Source organism: Cibotium barometz, chromosome 54 (assembly GCF_041138505.1).
Source record: "Cibotium barometz isolate CiBa-2024 chromosome 54, ASM4113850v1, whole genome shotgun sequence".
Taxonomy (NCBI): domain Eukaryota; kingdom Viridiplantae; phylum Streptophyta; class Polypodiopsida; order Cyatheales; family Cibotiaceae; genus Cibotium; species Cibotium barometz.
The window spans coordinates 142176-162327 of NC_141099.1; the positions used below are offsets into that span (position 1 = coordinate 142176).

General features: G+C 42.9%; 1 protein-coding gene across 2 annotated transcripts; it reads right to left on the minus strand.

Annotated features, from left to right (window-relative positions):
• Positions 1-7820, minus strand: LOC147607750 (uncharacterized). 2 transcript variants are annotated; one of them, XR_015264634.1, is made up of 2 exons: positions 7433-7820; positions 1-748 (listed from the first exon to the last, which is right to left on the minus strand). XR_015264634.1 is itself a non-coding variant. In XM_086790036.1 (2 exons), exon 1 carries the CDS (start codon positions 3531-3533, stop codon positions 2838-2840), a length of 696 nt encoding a protein of 231 aa, XP_086646162.1. In that variant the 5' UTR covers positions 3534-3544; the 3' UTR covers positions 1-748; positions 1062-2837. The 2 variants fall into 2 exon arrangements, 1 of the variants encoding a protein (XP_086646162.1); XM_086790036.1 differs by lacking the exon at positions 7433-7820 and adding an exon at positions 1062-3544.
• Positions 7821-20152: the final 12332 nt, after the last annotated feature.

Sequence of the window (20152 nt, forward strand, 5' to 3'; positions counted from 1 at the left end):
TTCAAGGTGTTTTACAAACATTTCCACCAAGTAACCCTCAACCCTACACCTCTAGAATGATATGGGCAGAGTACTAGTGAGGTAGGTAGAATTGATATACCATTAGTATGCGACTCCTTCAAGTACAATACAAGAACTTGTGATCCTAAGGCCATAGGGGATGCCCACCTCCTACCAAATCAACTCATTACAAGAGAATAGCAACCATGTGCTTCCCAAATGATACATCTACAATCAACTTTTGTGAGAAGAACACCAAGGGCAAGGAGGTGCCCATGCCTCACTTAAGAAGGTAACTATGAGCTCACCCCCTATCCTCATCATCTAAGATACCTTCTACTCCCAAAGCCAAGGTAATACCACCATCCTCCAAAGCACCACGACATAGTGGGTTCTCAGGGGACTTCTTGACATCATCAGGTACCAAACGGGAAGAAATCAAGGTTTGAATCCCAAAAAATCTCACCATCAAGAGTCCAAGCCTACATCATCCAAACCCCATCACATAACTTGCCAGACACAATGCAAGAGGAGACCACAATACCAAAAAACCTCCTTAGGGCCCAAGAGTTTTATGATTGTCACCATTCCATCCCCACTGTGCAAAGCTTCCATACAAGACTTCGAAGAACCCCTTCAAAGGCAATCATCTCATGGGTTTAGAAGCCCAAGGCAAAGCTGTCTAACATCGTCAAAGAAGTCGAGAAAGTAGTCCCACAAGAATGTACCGCCCTCTGCAAAAAGGTGTCTGCAACCAAACATCACTGGAGATCAAAAGCCACGCAATGACATAAGAGTTAAAAAGGTCCAAGGGATAGCCCCAGAAGAACGTATCCTGTTGCATACACTTGCATATCACATTGAAGAGATTCCACGGGCTCCACTATCATGACATCTAAGGACAGTAGCTCCCAGCATCCTCCCGCTATCCCCCTCTCCATGAGTGGACAACCTGGGGTCCACCAAAGCAAGGGTCTATTCCAACTCGTCCTGCATCTCGCATAGTTCACAACCAACCAAATCACTTAAGCAATTAAAACCCAAGCATAACTCCAGATTACCTAGACCATGGATCTCGAAGAAATGCCTCGATATGTACTCCTCTGGTTTCCAGCATTCTGCTGACTTTGGAGACTATGATCCTGTCGATCAAGCCCCATCTTTGTCAGTGTCCTCAGCTGAGCACTCCGATGCCCACCCAACACTATTTGAGATATGGATCTCCCCAACTACCCATCTCTCTATATCAGCCATCCTCACTATAACCTTCGGATCCACAAAGCACACCTCAGCAACAGTCAGAGAGGTCACCACGAAGAGCTCCTCTGAGACATAAGGATCTCCTTTCTTCTGATCTTCTAACCCTAAGCTGGCCCCCTTCCCTTTCTGATCAGCCTTTTTCTTCCTGCACTTTTCACATGATGTCCTGGTTGGTCACAAAGTGGCACTTTCCCTCATGTTTCCTTTTCTTCTTGTTGTCTTCTTCTGAAGAGTCTGCTCCTTCATCAGTCTTCTTTTCCTATTTGGGCTTGCCTTTGCCAGCCCTACCCTTACCCTTACCTTTGCTCTTGTCCTAAGTTGTTAGGGCTTTATCGTCGGTACCTTCCAGCCTCTTTTTCTGAGCTTCCTGCTGCAACAACAAAGGCACTAACTCCTCAAAAGTAATCGGTGCTGCTCTATGTCCTACAGTTACAGTAGTGTAGAAACTACCATACCTCTGAAAGGGAGCTCTCCAACAATAGCCTCGCCATCCTGGTCGAGCTCGAGGTCTGACCTAGCGCAGCCAGTTACTTGATTCTGTAGAATCTTCATCTTTGTTATGTGCTCTTGCACCGAAGTTCCCTCATCCATGCCCATGCCAAAGAGCTCAGTCTCCAAATATCCTCGCCTCATTGCTCCATGCTCTTTGTTATGTGCTCTTGCACCGAAGCTCCCTCATCCATGCCCATGCCAAAGAGCTCAGTCTCCAAATATCCTCGCCTCATTGCTCAACACATATGTATCCTGTAAAATAGTCCATGCCTCGAAAGAAGTGTCAGCCATATGTATATGTCATAAAACCTTGTCTGTCATCATGCCCACTATGATAGCCAAGGCCTCCGCATCTCAAATGTGCCATGGTCTCATAAGTATCAGATCTGGAGGTGTCGTCACTACTGGAGCAGTCGGCATCGCCGGTGTTGTCACTGCACCAACTCCACCCATGTCGCTATCTCCCATGACTCTCTCAGCACCAAGTGGCTCTTCACTTTCATCTTCGAAAGCAGGTAATTGGTTTCATCCAACTTCCCCGCCTCACCAAAAGTCAAGATTTGGTACCTGGTAGCCATGGCAATGAACTGAGTAATAAAATATCCACAAGCAATATACTTGCCTGAACCTCTTCCTCCCTGCCGCAAGGGTACAATCCTCCAGACGTGGAAGCAAGAATCCCAAAAGCCTTTGAATCAGGATCTCCTCACCGAGGTCTTCCTACCTTCAAGCTTCCTTGCTAGTGATCTTCCATCCAAACTCCCCAGATCACCAAACGGGCTCTGATACCATGTTAGAAAAGCTGACCTAGCCCCACAGGCTGCTCACACAGCGTAATTACATGTGGTGGAAATTCTGGACTAATCACATAGCAGTGGTGACAGGGAATTCAAAACTTTCTTTACTTCAAACAGCCATAAAGCAAACTAGCAAATAGATTGTGCACAGGAGAAGACATAGAAGCAACTAGCTATATTTCTGCCTGGTCATAAACCAAGCCAAATACAATACCAAAGTTCTTCTACTATCAGCTTGGCACCTCTAGACCTCTGAGTTTGTGTTACTCCTAAAGAGTTGCATTAAACTCACTGCCCAAAGGTGTAGATATCCTTGGCCCCACTGAATGTATCAAACTTCACTGCAGCTCCCCCTTCCTTGTAATCTTTCACCTTTCCCATAGGTGTTAGATTATCATGTGGAAGTGGTTTCGCAAGATTGCTGCCCCCAACATTCATGCCCATCATTGGGTCAACATTTCCCATTCCCACACCAGGCATACCATACATCCCAGCCATGTTTCCAAACATTCCATTATGCATACCTGGCTGCATACCACCAAACATATTGCCTTGCATCCCAGGTTGCATGCCTCCAAACATATTTCCTTGCATACCGGACTGCATACCACCATACATATTCCCCTGCATACCAGGCTGAAAATTAGCTCCAAAAGGCCCGTGCATACCCATGCCTCCCTGAGGGTAACCCCCAGTCATAGATTGGAACACAGAGCCACCACCAAAATAACCTGGATGCATATTCTGCTGAGGAATAGGTGGTTGTCCATAGAAGGAACTCTGAGAGTTAGCACCATAAGCATGCTGCATGTTCGGAAACTGGCCAAAAGATGGTTCCTGTGGGATGGCACCACTATGACCCTGAGGAAGATTCTTAGAACGAACCACCTTCTTCTTTTTCTCGGGCTCTGTGCGGGACTCTGTGCGGGATCTCATAAATTCAGCAAATCTCTCACTCTGTGTGAGCTGCATAAATACATCCATAACACTAGCCAAACGATCTTTGAACCGAGCATCATCATCCTCTTTACCATGTACATCCTCTGGCTGTGTTACATCCTCGTAAGGCTCAACATCTGCAGCCTGTTCTCCTGCAAAAATATCCTCAGATACATCTTTCTCAGGAGAAGTCTCTTGCTCTTCTTCTTTATGATAGAAGTACTCATCCTCTATATCAGACATGTTTGCTGAATTTTCAGCGATGGCTTTCTTCAAAGCAACCACGAGCTCACCCCCTTCAGAAAGTTGATGATTGGTCCCGGCAACGGAACCTTGAAACCGGCCTCTGATAGAAACCAGAGTGCGGTAGACTAGCAGTCACCCGTCCACTTGTAGTCTAGATATGAAAACAGAAAAGATTGGGGCTAAATTTCCCTGCAAAATCTCTCTACCAAGCATGGCTTTAGTGCGGGTGCTTTTTTTTGGCGAGAAATTAGGTGCAAGCAATTTTCTTTATTCAATTCCAAAAAATATGAATGGCTAAGTACAACAAAAATTAGCCAAGAGATTACACCTGTATGTCCAATTTGACGGCCCACAATCCCTCTTAGCACAGAGGATCCATGCACACAGATCTGTGTCTCAAAATAACACATTGTGCCTCCCTCTGATCAGCCAAGACCACTAAGCAGGGCAGCCATGAGCATACATCTGGCATAACTCAAGTACATGATTCAACATCTCAGCTCATACATACATGTACTGTCCAAACTCTGTCTCAACCCTTGTCAATCTCCCTTACCCCTCCTCTCACAAGGGGCCAGATAGCTCAAATCTGCAACAGACATCAAGCAGTAGAAAGAGAGATAAATGAACAGATGCGGAGCTTACCAAAATCAGCCCGTGTATTTGCACTGGAGGAAGCAACGGTACCAATCTGTACTTGCAGGCACTTGTTTCCACAACCCTGCTTCACACGCATGTACGTACTTGTCTGTACCCTCCTCCTTGTGTCCAACTATATGCTGTACTTGACTGTACAGATCTGAAAATCAGCCCTGTACTGGTCTGTACTGCCTCGAGATACGTGCCAAAAGCGGTCCTTGTATAAGCCGCCTGCAGCCAACACTTGTACTCGCCTGAACCTGAGCAGCCAGACCTGTCCAGCGCCGCCAACAGCAGTTCAGTCCAGCGCCGCCAACAGTACAGCTGTACCTGAACTGTCCGTACACTGTACGGCAGTCGTACAGTGCTGTACCAGCAACTAAAGCCTGTCCAGAGCCTGTGCGCAGCCTGTCCAGCAGAGAGATAGGCCCGCAGCAGCTCCTGTGCGTAGTCTGTACCAGGAGAGAACCTGCAGCCTGTCCGTACAAGGCTGTATGGCTGGTTTGCACAGATAAAACAGCAGCAACCAGAAAATCTGCAGTCGACTCTTCCTCTTCCTGCTTTTCCACGCATGAGCCCACAAGGGCATGTATGCTCCATGACTCCTTTTCCCAAAAAGAAGAGAGAGAGGGAGGAGAGAGAAGCACACACTCCAAAAGTGGAGTGGCCCCCCTCCCCATAATAATCCTAGGGCCCCAAACTTTAAAAGTCCCTAGGGGCCACTAAGGCCTAGGGGCAACTTTAATAAACATTAAAAGTTTAATGTTCTAGTTCCCCCCCTTCACACCTAGGGACGTCCACACATCATTAACTCTGTCCGGGCACCCCCCATGTGAATCATTCAATATTCTGACTCTGCAACCACCATGCCCACACTTGTGCTGTTCCATTTTCACAGGGCCATGACAATCACCCTCGTCCCATGGTATAGGGGCTTTTGTGCCTCAGATTTCGACACTCATTTCCACACACCTCCAGTTCCCTGGTTTGGCAGCAGAGCTTCGTGGGACCTGGGAGCCCACTTTGGGTGGGTTATGCAGGATAACTTCGCAAATGCAGTAGCCACTGCAGGTGTTCCTTGATAAGAGAGGAACCAATGAGTATTTGAGAACCAGACCCAAGACCTAACGCACCGTTCAAGGTGACAGGAGTGGAGGGAGGGTTTTTTTTTGAGATTGTGCATGATTTCCAAATGAACCAGAAAAGAAAGCAAAGTTACCTCCTCACCTACCAATAGACTACTGAGACATGCTATTCGTAGACCCTCAAGTTAGGCTCACGGTCTTCCAAAGATTATGGGTAACCTCATGATAGTCTTGCACATCAGACGTAGAAGACACCAAATTGGGGTCTAGAAAAATACGCATGCCAAGGTGCATACGTACCTTTAACAAGTGTGAACTCAATAGTAGCGATTTGACCACCGAGCTTCCAAAATCATATAGGTCCTCCTACAATCTAGTTGGTGAGCCAGCGGCTGCAACGACGCCCTCCAAGAAGGGTTGAATACGTGAATGCTCTAATGGCTTGGTATTGGGTTGCTCCTGTAAGATCTACGAAAGGAGATGTATGGAAGCGGGAAGGAGGAGGATTGGCAATAACTGGTTGGGAAGACTCCAGCAATAGCTCTCAGAATGAAGACACCACATCAGAAATCTCATATTCTTTTGCAAGCAGACTCCCCATTAAAAATCTCATCCTCCTCGGGAATGTCAGAGGAACGACCCATGTTATTAGGTTTTTGCATCCTTTGAAAGCTAATGTTCATGATGCTTTGGTACTATGTGCGGGCAAGAGCGATTGCACAACGGAATATAAGAGGCATGAATGAAGCCTCCAAGGAAACAGCCGGTGAAGAACACGGGCTGCTTAGGCTAGATCAGAAGTTTATTTGTAATGCAGTGGGCAATTCATGTCAACTTATTAATAAAGAAGTATATCCACAATGTCTTTTATGCTAGCTTATTAAAGAAGTATATTCGAGATCCAACTCATCTTGAAGAATGCTCACAGATAACTATGCCAGTTCAAGGTCAAATAGTCCCCTATGGTCCAGGCCTGGGGGCACAGCCAGTCGGGCCCCTTGAGGGCCCTTGGACTGTTTTAGGGCCAAACTAATTCTAATGCGCGCCTTGTTGGGCCCGTTAGAGCCTGGTTTTGGCCTGCTTTGGGCCACTTTTAGAGCTAAAATAGCATGTTGCTTCACTTGGCTAATAATATCAGGCTGATAATATTAGTCTGGGGTAGGGGAAAAATATCCAAAAATGTGAAAAAAAATGTCACTCTTGCTTCCTGTGCTCCTATGTCGGACTGCAACCTTGTGCATTGGAGCAGGTATGGCTTTGATACCAACTGCCACAAAGAGCAATGCTAACACATTTGGGCGGAATCCTGCTTCACATTTACCTTAATAAGATTGCTTTACAACACAGAATAAAAAATAATTTGCACATTGAAGAGCCCAAGCATGTATAGCGTATGAAAGTACATTTCATACAAGATGGGTAGCCAGCCCTGCTGACCGTCAGAACTAGGGTAGAATCCACTCACATGCCCAACATGGACACTGCTGTGTGTTGCTTCCTATAACGCCCAGTGCTCTTGATTGCAGCAGAGAATACGGCAAATGGAATGCAAAGTGTGCACAACCCTACTTATATAGGCCACATCAACCCCGGGGCCTAACTTTCAGTCTGCTTGGCAATCCAATAAATGTCAGCTGAGCAAAAAGGTTAGCTCGTAGTCGACTATGCACTAATGCCCATAAAAACCACGTGAAGCCTCAAGATAATATCCCGCAGATTCCTGCTTGCCTACCACTCGGCTGTAATGGTGCCCTAAATAGCACATACATGTCATCCCAACCCTTTCGCACCACTTGAACATGTAGAAGAAAGAATCGGCAAAAAGAGCTTCTACATCCCATGTCCACGACACTATAAGCGGATCAGGGCACCATCATCTCTCACCATAATTGCGCGTTTTTCACTCCATCATCATCAACCACATTGCATCTGCGACAATCCAATTGTTCTGTGAAGGAGGGGGGAGGTGTGTACCTGTAAGATGCAAGGAGTCACCAACAATGGCTGAAGCAGGTCGGGGCATTGCGATTGGTATCAAGCTAAATCTGCTGCTGCCCTGGTCTTTTCTCAGGAGACGGCTTCATCATTGGCCATAGCAAGTCGCATCGTCAGGCACAAATCTAAGCGCCATCTGAAGAGTGAAACCCTAGCTTGTCACCTTCACCTTGGAGAGAAAGGAGAGCAGGCTTTGCATACGTGATTTGAGAAACCACCCTTTTGAAAGAAGCTCCGTCCTCAGAATACCAGTGATTTACGCCCACTTGCGCACATACTTTTGGAGATCTATGGTCAACCACGTAGTCATAAGAGTACTAGAGAAACTAGACATCTTTTCATAAAATCTCTCCATTAAAATGGGTCTCCGAAATTCTCTTTTACAGTGTTTTATGCGCACATACTTTTGGAGATCTATGGTCGACCACGTAGTCATAATGATAAGAGTACTAGAGAAACTAGACATCTTTTACTCTTGATCAAGGTATCCTAATGGGCAATTAACCAATCATTCTCCTTCTCGCCACTTGGCACGTCTCCCCAATCACACTCACTCCCTCGCTGATAAAGCGGTTGTATGGCAATTAAGAGTGCTGCGTCTAGGAATTTATAGAAGTTACGCACGTTTTGCCTTTATTTTTTTCTTGCACCCTAAGGATTGTGACACACGGGAACATTGCACTCGTTCAAAATGGCATGACATGTGGAGATACCCAAGACCATCATTCGGGAGATCAAAATGCTAAAAATTTTCCTCATAAGTCTAGGCCTTCTCTTTATAGAACTCATGAAATAGAATAAGTTTGGCAATTCATCTCTTAGTTCACATGAATATAAAGTGATTTCACAACCAACTTTTTCTCGAGTGTAGAATAGAACATACAAAACATTACTCTCTTGAAAACTAGCACATTCTCAAAATGTAGTACGTACATCTATAAAGTTGAAACTAGTGTCAACAAAGAACTGGATGGAGGTGAAAAGATATTCACGTAGAGAAGAGCGAAATAGGGGCCCTAGTTAATGAAAATCCCTATTAGTGCTCATTAAACAGGAGATAGGTAGGGCACGATTAACGCACGGCAATTGGGTTGGTTTAATTTTAAGGGGGGGAGGAGGGGGGCATTTATGAGGAGAGGACATGTCAAAGAGGGGGGGGGGGGAGGATGCATGATGGGTGAACTTTGGGAGCGAGTAGCATTTATGAGGAGAAGACAAGTGAAAGGGGTGGGGGTGTAAGGACAGTAGTATATAGTGGTATTATAAGGAAGTGTTATATATCATTGGTTTGTAGCATAGTGGTAAGACTGACATGGGTGGAGGGGGAGGTTGAGTTTGAATCTTTTGGGGAAGCCCCTTTGATCAAAATTACTAAAAATAAGTGATAATTAAAATTAAGCTATTGAGGAATATAGGTTAATTGATTGTATGGTCTAAAAAAACAAAGTAATCAATTGAATTTAATTGGGACCTCTTGGACATAGGCTTAGAAGCTTAATTGACAATCCATAATTCAGCAGTGGGTCAATCATATGTTAATTAGGTTCCATGTCACAAAACAAATGCCATTAGAACCAAATATGTTGCAATAAACATCTTCATGAAATGTTTAGTAGGAGGATGTACTTAAAACTCTACCCAACAAAATATATATACATCACTCATGGAAAAATCGATCAGAAGAAGATGTGATATGGACATGCATATCACAAGTGACTCCAATTCTCAAATCACTTAGCCAAGTGGTCTCCCTTCCAATATCTTTGACAAAGATGCTCACACATGGTGATGAGCAAATTTTTTATTAACATTTTGCAATGGAATTATGGCACAGTGATCCCAATTTCACAATTGGTTCACTATCCAAAAGTCTTACAAACTTGGAGAGAACATGATGTCACGGGCATGGTGATTTAATAGGCCATGGTGAGACCCCATGTGTGTCACACCATATTTTAAAGTTCTTGATGACTAGAGAGGCATTAAATCTTCATATGAATAAAAAAAGTGCAAAAGACGATAGACAGTCATGCAAAAGATGCGTAAAATGAGGCCACACAAACAAATGAGGACACTCAAGCTTAGATTACAATGGTAGAAATTGAGGCAAATTTTGAAACAAGTTAGGGCAGACAAACGAAGGATGTCACGAACTGAGATTAGTCCGACTATCATTCCAATAGTTGACACATTCAAGAGGTTTCCAAATACATTGTTGCTTCAATTGGATAATCGTGGATCTAAGAATAAAAAATGGTTTGTCTTTGCCTATTTATATTTGTTGTTGGGACATACACATGAGTATATTGATGCACTGTACATTCATTTTTTAAGCGACCCAAAATTGAGAATACTTCCTTGGTGGTCATATTGGCTGATGAAGCAACAACTCAACAAGTTAGAGTGCTCAAGGACATGAAGAATAAAACCTTTGGCTTCACATATCATGTATGGTTGTTATGATGGATTTCCATAACCAACCCAGTTCTAGGAAATCATACTGTAATTTTTGGATTGGTCCATGAATGGCACTCCAAAAACATTTATTAGTGGAAGGATGAGCAAGTCATGAGAGTGGATCTCCAAGATTAGGAATGAGTCCCATACTACCCAATTGTTTACTTCGGTCAACTACTTCCCAAAATGTAGTGAAAAGAACAAGGGTGAGGACTAGGACAATTGCCGGTATGCTCCACTCAATCATAGAACCAACTTATAATTGGATGCATTTGTAGAGACGAGGAAGATGCAGATTGCTAGCTTGATCTAAAGGTACAAGATGTGATCGTAACACTCAACATGATAACTATACTATAGGCTTCCAAGTTAAAGATGAGAGTGGTTTGGCATGTTGAATGGTCAAAGGGGCTATCTTAATGTAAGGGAGTGTATCGCTAAATGTTGAGCATGAAGTAATACAATAGAAGAGAGTACTCTTGGATGCCCACGACATGTGTACCTTATGTGAGAGCTTCTATTGCATGCTCTTGCACTATCAATGGTATCAAAGTTTATAGACTCTTGAAGAGCACCCAAAAGAGCTCAAGCAAAGAGACATTCAAAGGCTGAGAGTGAGAGAAGATGATAGTTATCAAAGAGAGATGCGTCTTGGGGGAGTGGAACCAAGAGAGCTTAATGAAGTCTACATCTAGAGCGGGAAGAGCTCTAGAAGGATTGATCCCGAGTATCAAGTGTAATAGGATGTTAAGCCTTCTGCTCAACTATCATTGGGAATGTGGCAATGAGCCTAAGAGGATGCTTAGCTCTCTTCTAACCCTCTTGGAGAAGCAACAACGTCAGACAATTGGCAAGGGTGTTAGCCTTGCTACCGGTCTGACTCTTCATGCATACATATCGAGAGGGAGGAGAACAAAAGAATAGAAGTGTAAGCGTGGTGAAGGGGAAATCGATTCACGTCATGCACGAAGCGAAGTAAAGAACATGGATGCAACAATCACCAAGTACAGAATGTAAACAAAGTAGACAAGAGTGAAGAGAGCTTGAGTTCTCTATTGCCAAAAGTGAGAATAAAAACCAAAGGCCAAAAACTAGCCTTTATACGTAGGCTTTTTAGGGCTCAACCCTAACCCTAACACAATAAGTCCTTTAGAACTCCTCCTTCTCTTCATTATATTGCCAAATTGGCGAGGACTATCTATTGCTGCTACTACTATAGGGAATAAGAATATGGCTTCTCTAATATCCTATACTTGATGCTGGAGTTTTATTATCAGAGTAGAGGTTAAGGAAAACATGGTTAACATGCCCCCCTTCCTGAAGTAGATTCCGTCCTCAGAAGCTCATTTAGCTATTGTGTAATAGATGTTCTTTTTGGACCCAATTAATGAGATTGTGTCGGCTTAATAACTCTGGTACTCCTTATTGCAAAATGAGTAGCATGGCTGCCAAAAATTTGTATTGTGCATGTCTTCAAAAATTGCCATATGATAGCCATGCAAATTTCTAACACCCTATAGTACATCTGAAATGATTCGTGCATGTCTTCAAATTTCTAACTCATATGGTCCCTTATTTACATCAAAAACTATTTCGTTGTGGATGCGCTACTGTTCCTCCCTTGATTCTAGACAGTCTCGAAGGATCATAACAATCAGTTGGAGATAGTTACAAGTGGCCACAAATGCTAGGTCACGAACCTCATGATAGCGGTCAATCCACTCCTGTAAGTAGGTGCATAAGACCAAGGAGGTGTGGACTTGCCAATTAGGTAACTATGGAAAATTGTAGAGGTAATCGGGATCTTGTTTGCCATAGTTGCTTGAATGTGGCCCATGATCACCATCTCCTGTATGGCATAAGCCGAGGATCTGCTTGTATGGAAGCGAGTGCATTAAGGTATCAGGTCCACAAGTACTTCTTTTTTAGATATTGGAGTCACCAAGGTGGATACAATCCCCAATTTTTTGGAGTCAGCTCGAGATCTGTGGCCATTGCACTTGCACTGCCTTTTGTATTCATTGGATTCTTCATACGAAATTCTTTGAATTTTAAATTCTCTCCAAGCACTGGTTGGTACGTGCTTGCTCGTGTGGTGTCAACCTACTTGTAAGGAATTTTCTTTCCTTGCCACATCTTGATATCTTCATCATGTCTGGTTCTTTTTTTGGGATCCTGTGTAGTTGATGTGGGCTCTTTTGTGAAGTAAAACAACATGGTGGCTCTCTTTCTTGATCTAAATCATCATGTGGCAATTCCGCTAGCAAGTTGCTCAATTGGATCGGGTGGAGGTGGTGCGGATGCTTGTGGAAGCGGTGGTACAAGTGGTGCGGTATGTGCAGCTTTAGCGGTGAGTGTGAGTGTGGTGGTGTCTGTGTAACCTGTGAAGTGGGTGTGGATGTTGTGGGTGTTTATGATGTGCTAGGGGTGGTGGTTGTGTAGTTTGCTCATCAAGCCCTTGCTCTTCATTTGTGTCAGGGAGTTCTACTTCTTGTTGAGGAGGTGGAGGGGGATCAAAAGATGTGGGCTAATTCTAGGAATCTAGTGAGTAGGCTATATGGATGTCATCATATATTAACGTATTGAGATCGCCTAAGTATTTTTGGAAGAGGTTAAGGATCCAATAAAAAAGTATAAGTATGTGGATAGACCACCAATCCTTGAATTTTTAATTTTTTGTAGGCATTTTTTACAAGTGATTTTCCTGTGTCTTCTAACCTGCTAATTTTTGCACAGGTATCATCTAGTGTTGTTGGGAATGCGATTAATTCTTTTGGCACGCTAAGCTGGATTAAATCATCGATATTGCAGGTTTAGCAAAATTGGGTGGAGTGCGAGTTGATAGATATCAGCAGGGTTTTCTAAGGTGAGCTCTCCCTAGAAAAAGAGCATGACAACTGTTGAGAGGGCGTGATGGGGAACTTTGTGAAGGATTGTGGTGAATGTGTGTGTGGGTATAGGTATGATGTCGTGCATAGTGATGTCGAGTGGGTGAATTTTAAGTGCTAGTGCCTTACTATATGAGGTGAGTATGGCGAGTGGTAAGCACACACCGATTAGGGTTGATGCTAACATTGAAGCAGTTTCCGACATTAGTGCCAATTGCCTGTCCAGTCGGGCTTGCTCATTTAGATATTGCTAAGAAACCACCTCATGTTGCTTTCCCTTGTCTTTGGATCTTGCCTTTTGAAGTTTTTTCTGTTGTAGCTGCTACTATGTCCACTTGGGCTTCAAAGACTCCTTCATGTACTTCAAGCATCTTTTGTGGATATTGTTGCAAAAATTATTGGTACTTGGCTTGATTGTCAAACACTCCTTCCTGTACAATATGCCTTAATTCCCTATGTACTTTGAGTGATGATGTAGAGTGTTCAGGTGCTTCCTTTGGTGGGGGTATTAGTGTTTTAGGTGTGTCATGTTCTTTCAAAGTATTGAGGCCGAGATGATGGAGGGTTCAGGAGTGTGGCTAGCTCTTGCCCTTCTTCTTGCTGTACTTATTCTTCCTCCTGTATTCTTTGTTTCTTCTTCTCCTTGGCTCCTACCCTTGTGTATCATTTAGTTTCCCTTGTTGCTTGTGGTTTGCTGGGTGATTCTTCTTATTTATCCCTGGTTTCCTCTTGTGCCCTTGCCAGCATCTCTCTTGTTTCTTCTCTCAGTTGTCTTCTTTGCTTCTTAAGCTGCCTTAAGTACTACTTCATCTTGTGTTTGTCTTGCATGCATGGTGGATGGGATTGGCTTGTCTTTTTGGATTGGTTGTTGTTACCTCTTCTGGTGTGGCAATGATTTTGTTGATTAACCCATACTCTGCATCCATTAGTACTTTCCACCTTTCTAGTCAATAGGCGCATATCATGATTATCCAAGGGTTGTTGATGCGGCCTTGACTATTCTCGCAAAAGTGGCATATTTCCTTGCATAAAAATATTATGGCCAATTTATTTGAGGTTTGTTGAACAACTTTTTTAGTATGAATCCATGTATTTGTATTGGGTGATCATGATGTCCCGGCTGAAGTATGAGGGGTAGGCATCTTTCAGGCTTTATAAATTCTCCTTCGTTGTATTTCATGGAAATAAATTCTATTTTTGTGCCTTTTTTGGTCTATGGTGACTGTGATGAATTTCCCTAGATCCTTGGCCAAATTTTTAGTTCTTTTGAACTTTTCCCCTATAGCTAGAAATTTTAATGCCTTTGTAAGTGCATTGAGTGTGACATTTAGTTCCATATAGTCTACTCCATGCCAGTCCCGAATGTACGGCTTGTAGCCTGCAGATTGTTTTTGGAAATGCGATACAAATTGGCACACTCTTTTGAAGTCCAATTTTCAAGGCAAGTATTTTATTATTGGCTCCAATCCCATCTTGGTGAGATTATCTTTTACCTGTGGATCATGTAGTGCTCTCAAGCACTCTAGAGTAGGGTACTGGATTCTACATTCTTGGGCCTATCATGACGATATGTAATATATCCGTAGGCACATGATACGTTGAGTTGGGCCATCCATACGTATCCCAAGCTGGATTCTGGCCTTAGGATCAAGGTTGTTTGGTTAGGATCTCCACTTGGTACTATTTGGGGTGTGTAAACTTTTCCATGGGGAAGTGGTTGTGTAGAAGAGGAAGGGTTTTCCTGGGTGGGCTTGTCGGAGGTAAGGTTCTTGATGATTGGGATGTCTCCCAATACTTGATATTGCTAAAGGATGTCTTCATCAAAAAGCTTTAAAAACACTTTCGGGTTGTCTAGTTCAAATTGAGACTCAACCTCATGGAGGGGTGTTTGATCTCCCATGATGATTAGGGATAATAATCTTGAGGAATTTGAGGAGGTTGTTGGAAATTTTTAGAGTGTTGGAAGTGGTTTTTAGGTTGTTTTGGAGGGTTGGGGGCCCAAGAAGAGAATTTGACAGAATCTGGTTGTATGCCCTATAGAGTCGCGGGGCGACGGTTGAAGGAAAGTCCCCTATATTTATAGATTTGTCTATGTAGCACCGGGTGGGCATCGTGCCACCGCGTGGGCACATAATGCCTTAGAGAATTTCCTAAAACTCCTTGCCACCATGATGCAGCTACTCTAACGGATTCATGGGGTCCCTGGGTGAGGCCTTAGGTGTTTCCATTCCTTAACATATATTTTCCCCAACTTCAATTATGTGCCCCCATGGTGGAGCTCTGTGCCCTTGTGGTGGAACTAGGACACTTTTTGATAGGTTGGAGTTCTGTTGCCTTGGCATTGCTGAGTTGAATGGGGCAATGATTTCCAGAAATTTATTTATGTTTGTGTCTAGTTGGGACTTGTGTCCCCATGGTGGGACTATGTGCCCATGTGGTGAGACTTGAGGCACTGGAACATGTACTTTTTACTATTTCCCAATGACTTTCTTGTGTAGCCACATCGTGGACACAATACCCATGTGGTGGCTTGACTACTGAGATAACCCATGTTTTCAAATAGGGTGTCTACTAGTCTATACTCGAGTTCCTTGATGGTGTGTTCATGTGTTGGGGAGTGCATTGTGAGTATTCTTGTACAAGTGTAGTGCATGCTAAGTTCATATCTATATGTGAGCGCCTAAGTGTGATTCTAGCACTTGTGATCCTATCCTACTGTGATAACTTGGCATATTGAGATGATAGCCATATAGTGTAATTATGCCAAGTGTGAATGATGTGCTCTTTGAAGGCCTCTGGTGCTAGGCAACATGAGTTGTACAATGATATTGTTGAGGCTATCAGCTATTGATATGATTCGAGTCAATCTAGTGGTAGTGTCTTGTGGAGCTGCCACTGTCTTGTTCATTTTCCCTAACTGCTCAAGAGATGGTTCTTGTGTATCATCTCTTTCTCTGGTACCTACTTTGGGTTGTTCTTTTGTGGTACTTACAACAAGTTCTTGTGGGATTGTCGCAAGCTTCTCCTTGTGGTGTTGAGGTGCTAGGGTAGGTTCTTGTGTGACTACCTTCTCCAGCTAAATTGTCATTCTATGTGTTATGGAGATGATTTTGGTCGAAGGTTCTTGTGTGTCTTCATACCTCCCTTTGATTTTGGGTATCCACTTTACTTTTGGATTTGTCAAGGGTAAGAGGTTGGGACATCTTGGGCTTGGGATGAGTTTAGGCTACTTTTTGGTACCCATACATTTTTCATTCCCTTGTGTTGATTCGTGTGGGGTTGAAATCGTTGATGTGACGAGGTTTTGTCTTTTGATTTGGAGGTGTGTTAGATGATAGGATCCATGTTTTTCAACCTTTGGAAACCATAGGAATCATTCTCGTTGATGATACCCTTGAGTTGTCAATAGGTTCTTATTGACCCACCTTGTATGAGTTGATGGTGGCTGTATTATTTTCTTGGGAGAAGGTCGTGTTTTGTGGATGTAGTCGATGTGGAGAGGTTGTGGAGTACTTAAAGGAATCCATATTTCTTTCCTCTCTTGTTGTCCCTTTAACAAGTCTTTCTTAACCCATACTTTTGTTGTAGAGGTGGTTGACATGGGTTAAGGTAAATGTAACGGTGTCTTGCAAGGCAGTGATATCATGTTTGTGTTTGCATTCTTTCCTTCCCTTGTCTCTTCATTTAGTAGGTTGACTACTAATGTCCGTTCATTACTTGTTAAGGTAACGGTCCTTTTCCACCAATCAACTTAGCAGTTGACTTGATGACACCATGTCCTCTCTAAGACCATATGTTTGTTTTGTTGGTTCCTGTGGGCATAACATAAAATCAACTTACAGCTTTATGTCTGTTAGTTTCAACAATTAAGTCCACATGCCCTAATGGTTCCATGACTTCTTCTTAATGGCTCTTACCATTGTGTTTGATTCCGTGAGGGTTGCTTGGGGTATTGAATTCCAAACTTGTTGTTGTGATGTGAAGTTGTTGCTGGCCCTAGGGTTGATTAATCCCTCAAATCTGATGCTTGACCCACTTGCTATCATGTAAGCCATTTTATTGCTATCCTCACTATCTTCAGTCGGTTCATTGCATCTTGATGTTCCTCGGTCCTCGCCTTTACCCACACCCTTGTCCTCATCCTTGTCCCCACCCTCCTCTACAATTCGATTTTTGTTATAGTAGTTGCGATGGCATTCCCTGCAAAGAAGGTGCAGATGTTATAGCATATAAAGTATTCACATTTATGAAAGCATAAGTAGAGTACAACCGGCTTGAGATCAGAAAGGGTGTAATACTCACCTTGCGCTCCACAACCTTCCACCAATCAACATTCTCGCTGTCAATCTCAAGCTTTTCAAATATTACATCCACCCCATTGTTGAATGCATACCAGTACTCCTCATCTATATAGGGTGCTGTTACCAAAATCAAATTGATCAAACGTAATTAAATTCAGCCAAGCAAATAAAAGCACACATAAATCTTGATGAAAGAGATCAGTTACCACCCAAGCTTGAAATTCCCTCTTACCACCACTGCTCCCAAGATGCAAACTTCCTCTAGTCCGCATAGCCTCTTGCTTTGCCTATCACGGTTAGTCCCACTCATGTGGCTCTCAACGATGCTCCTTCTTGGTGCAATTCTAGTCTTTTATCTTCACATATCTTGGCTTTGGTATTCCTTTGCGCACGACATCTCTAATCTTGAACCGGCAATGTTTCAACACATTGTACATGCATTGTAGATGTACTTATTGTCAAACTTGCGGCCTTAAACTCTTCATGTAGAGTTTTAAGGACATATTATTTTTTATTTGCGAGGTTGTTTTGACCATGTGTCCATAATATTTTGATTGAACATGAGGACCATGAGTTGCCTTTGCCGCATGATGACTGTAGAGCCCCTGTCATCCTCGATGATGTGGCACTTCTGATTAATGTCATATGCATCATGCTCACTAATATGCGGCTCTGGGTGTTAGATATTCGGTAATAGTCTCAACCAAATCATACTAATGTGAGTAAAGCTTTCATATTTGGCAATCAAAACTACAATATGGAGGCAAAATGTGCCTATCTCAATACCAAACAAATTGAAAAAATGTGATCTCTCACTCTCCCTTTAATTCCATCCTCCATCTTCCTTCACTCCCCATGAGTCCTCAACCTCCCTTCCTCCACCTCTTCATCATGATCCTAATTGTGTTAATGCTTTTAACTATGATTCTACATTGATGATGTCGATAGCAACGCCTTCCCTTTGCTTCCCCCTTTGATTGTTTTCTACATTTTTGTTTCCTCCTCATCACATGAGTCCCCACCCCTTCACCTCTCTTGTAACCCATCCTTCCATTTGCCTCCTCATTTGATTCCTTCCTCCATATCCCTTTCCTCTACATGAGTCCACACCACTTTTCCCCTTTAGCATGCTCCTTATGATGTTTATATTTTCACAATGAGGACAACTATACCAACAATGTTGATGGCTACATTAGCCATGTCAACATCTCTAATATTAGATCCAAGTACCAAAGCTTGCCTAAGCAATCAACAATTCATAGTAGTTCCAATGCAAGCCAATATCCTAGACTTGGGTTGTGAGTTTATACAAGGCATCTATCATCCTTTGATTAACAAGCCGATCTTACCTACATGGCAACATGTAGAAAGCAGTAGGAGAAATGAAGAAAGAGAGGGGGGTCAATAATCGCTACCAAAAGGATTCCTATTCTTGGAGATGGAGAGCCAAGGGATAGTTTTGACATCATAGTACAACTTCCTAGCAACTCCTCTAAGATCTTGCCTCAACTTGAACATTACCCACCTTTTCCAAGTGCTCCTATGCGAGTCTATTTGAGAAGCCCGTGGATCATAAACGTGGGTGAGATTGCACTTGTGATATGTTTTGTTACTCCTTGCCTGCATATCTTGGTTCGAGGGGTGTAGCGTGAAGGTATCCGGGGCACATGTATTGTACTGTACTCACATCCCTCCATATGCAATTAATTATTCGCAGCATGGAGCAACTAGAGTCAATGAACTTTCAGACCTTCATGGACAATGTATTGCTTTGACCAAGAATGGGGATGTCTATCTGAGCTAAAAATGCAAGTGATACACAACTCAAATGGAGCGAGAATATATTTGGAGTGGGTCGTAGTTTCCCGATGCATGTAAAGAATTTGTTGTAGTTTCCATTGGGATTTGAAATTGATATCATTGATGACTAGAAATCACCCCGAACATTGATCAAATCATATTATGGAAAATGAGGCTCATATTGTGCAAGGCTCAAATGGAAAGGAGGAAGGTGAGAAAGCGGAAGAGGAGGCGATATGGTGATCTACAATCCATCATATCAATATTTTAGAAGCACATCAACAAACAAAAAGCTCTTTATTCTAGACCGTCGTCTCCTACAGGGTTATGATGTGCGATGTATTTGTCTACTCCTTTAGTTTAAGGTTACACATTTGTAATTTAGGCACTATGGTAGGAAAGGCTTGCTACAAACACGAGATTGCACAAGCCATTAAGGTGGCTCGGCTTGACATTTTTGAAGAAGGGATACATGTCCCAACATTAAGGTGGATTGGCTTGATGTTTTTGAAGAAGCAATATGTGTAATTATATGTGAGGATATGTTAAGACAGGCCCAACAATATCCTATGTCCACCCATAAGAGCATTCAATTCAAGGAAGTTTGACTCCCTATATACATTGATCCATAACTATTAAAAGATACAATTGCACAAGAAGTAGAGCTCATTAGATGATTATGTACATTCTGAACCTGAGCCACAAGGAGATGATGTCCACAAATTATGAGTGTGCATCCTCATAGTTCCATCCCCAAGTACACATCTACATCTCCATTAAAACATTATGTGAAAGTCTAGATCAAACCAATCATGATTCTTCCTTGCACATCATATTGCACGAAAGAGCCGATTGCAAATTTGACACTGAGGTAGATGAATTCAAGGTGAGGAAGTGCACAAGGGGTTGGGGATTTTCTATGTTTTTTTGCAATTGGGAGAGAAGGCCAAGTGGATATATCTAAGTGGTTTGGAGCATTGCATGCGTTGGTTAAAAGGAAAATTGATGGAGAGGAGAATGGCTTTATATGATGTGCTTTGGATGATAGTTGCCTATGACCAACAGAAATAATGCCACAGCATAGCATGGGTTTCCCACTAGAATGCACTGAAGAAACTCAGATCATGAAAAGTTCCTTCCACACATAAATATTTGCCGTGTTCATCAAAAAATCATGACCATTTGTGGTGAGTCAGAGACTTTAGTGTCTTGCATGACACATAGTAAGATATCTACACTTCCAACGAGGACTT

Coding starts and splice junctions, on each gene's coding strand:
- LOC147607750 (XM_086790036.1), bottom strand. CDS start 3,533: ATGGATGTATTTATGCAGCTCACACAGAGTGAGAGATTTGCTGAATTT.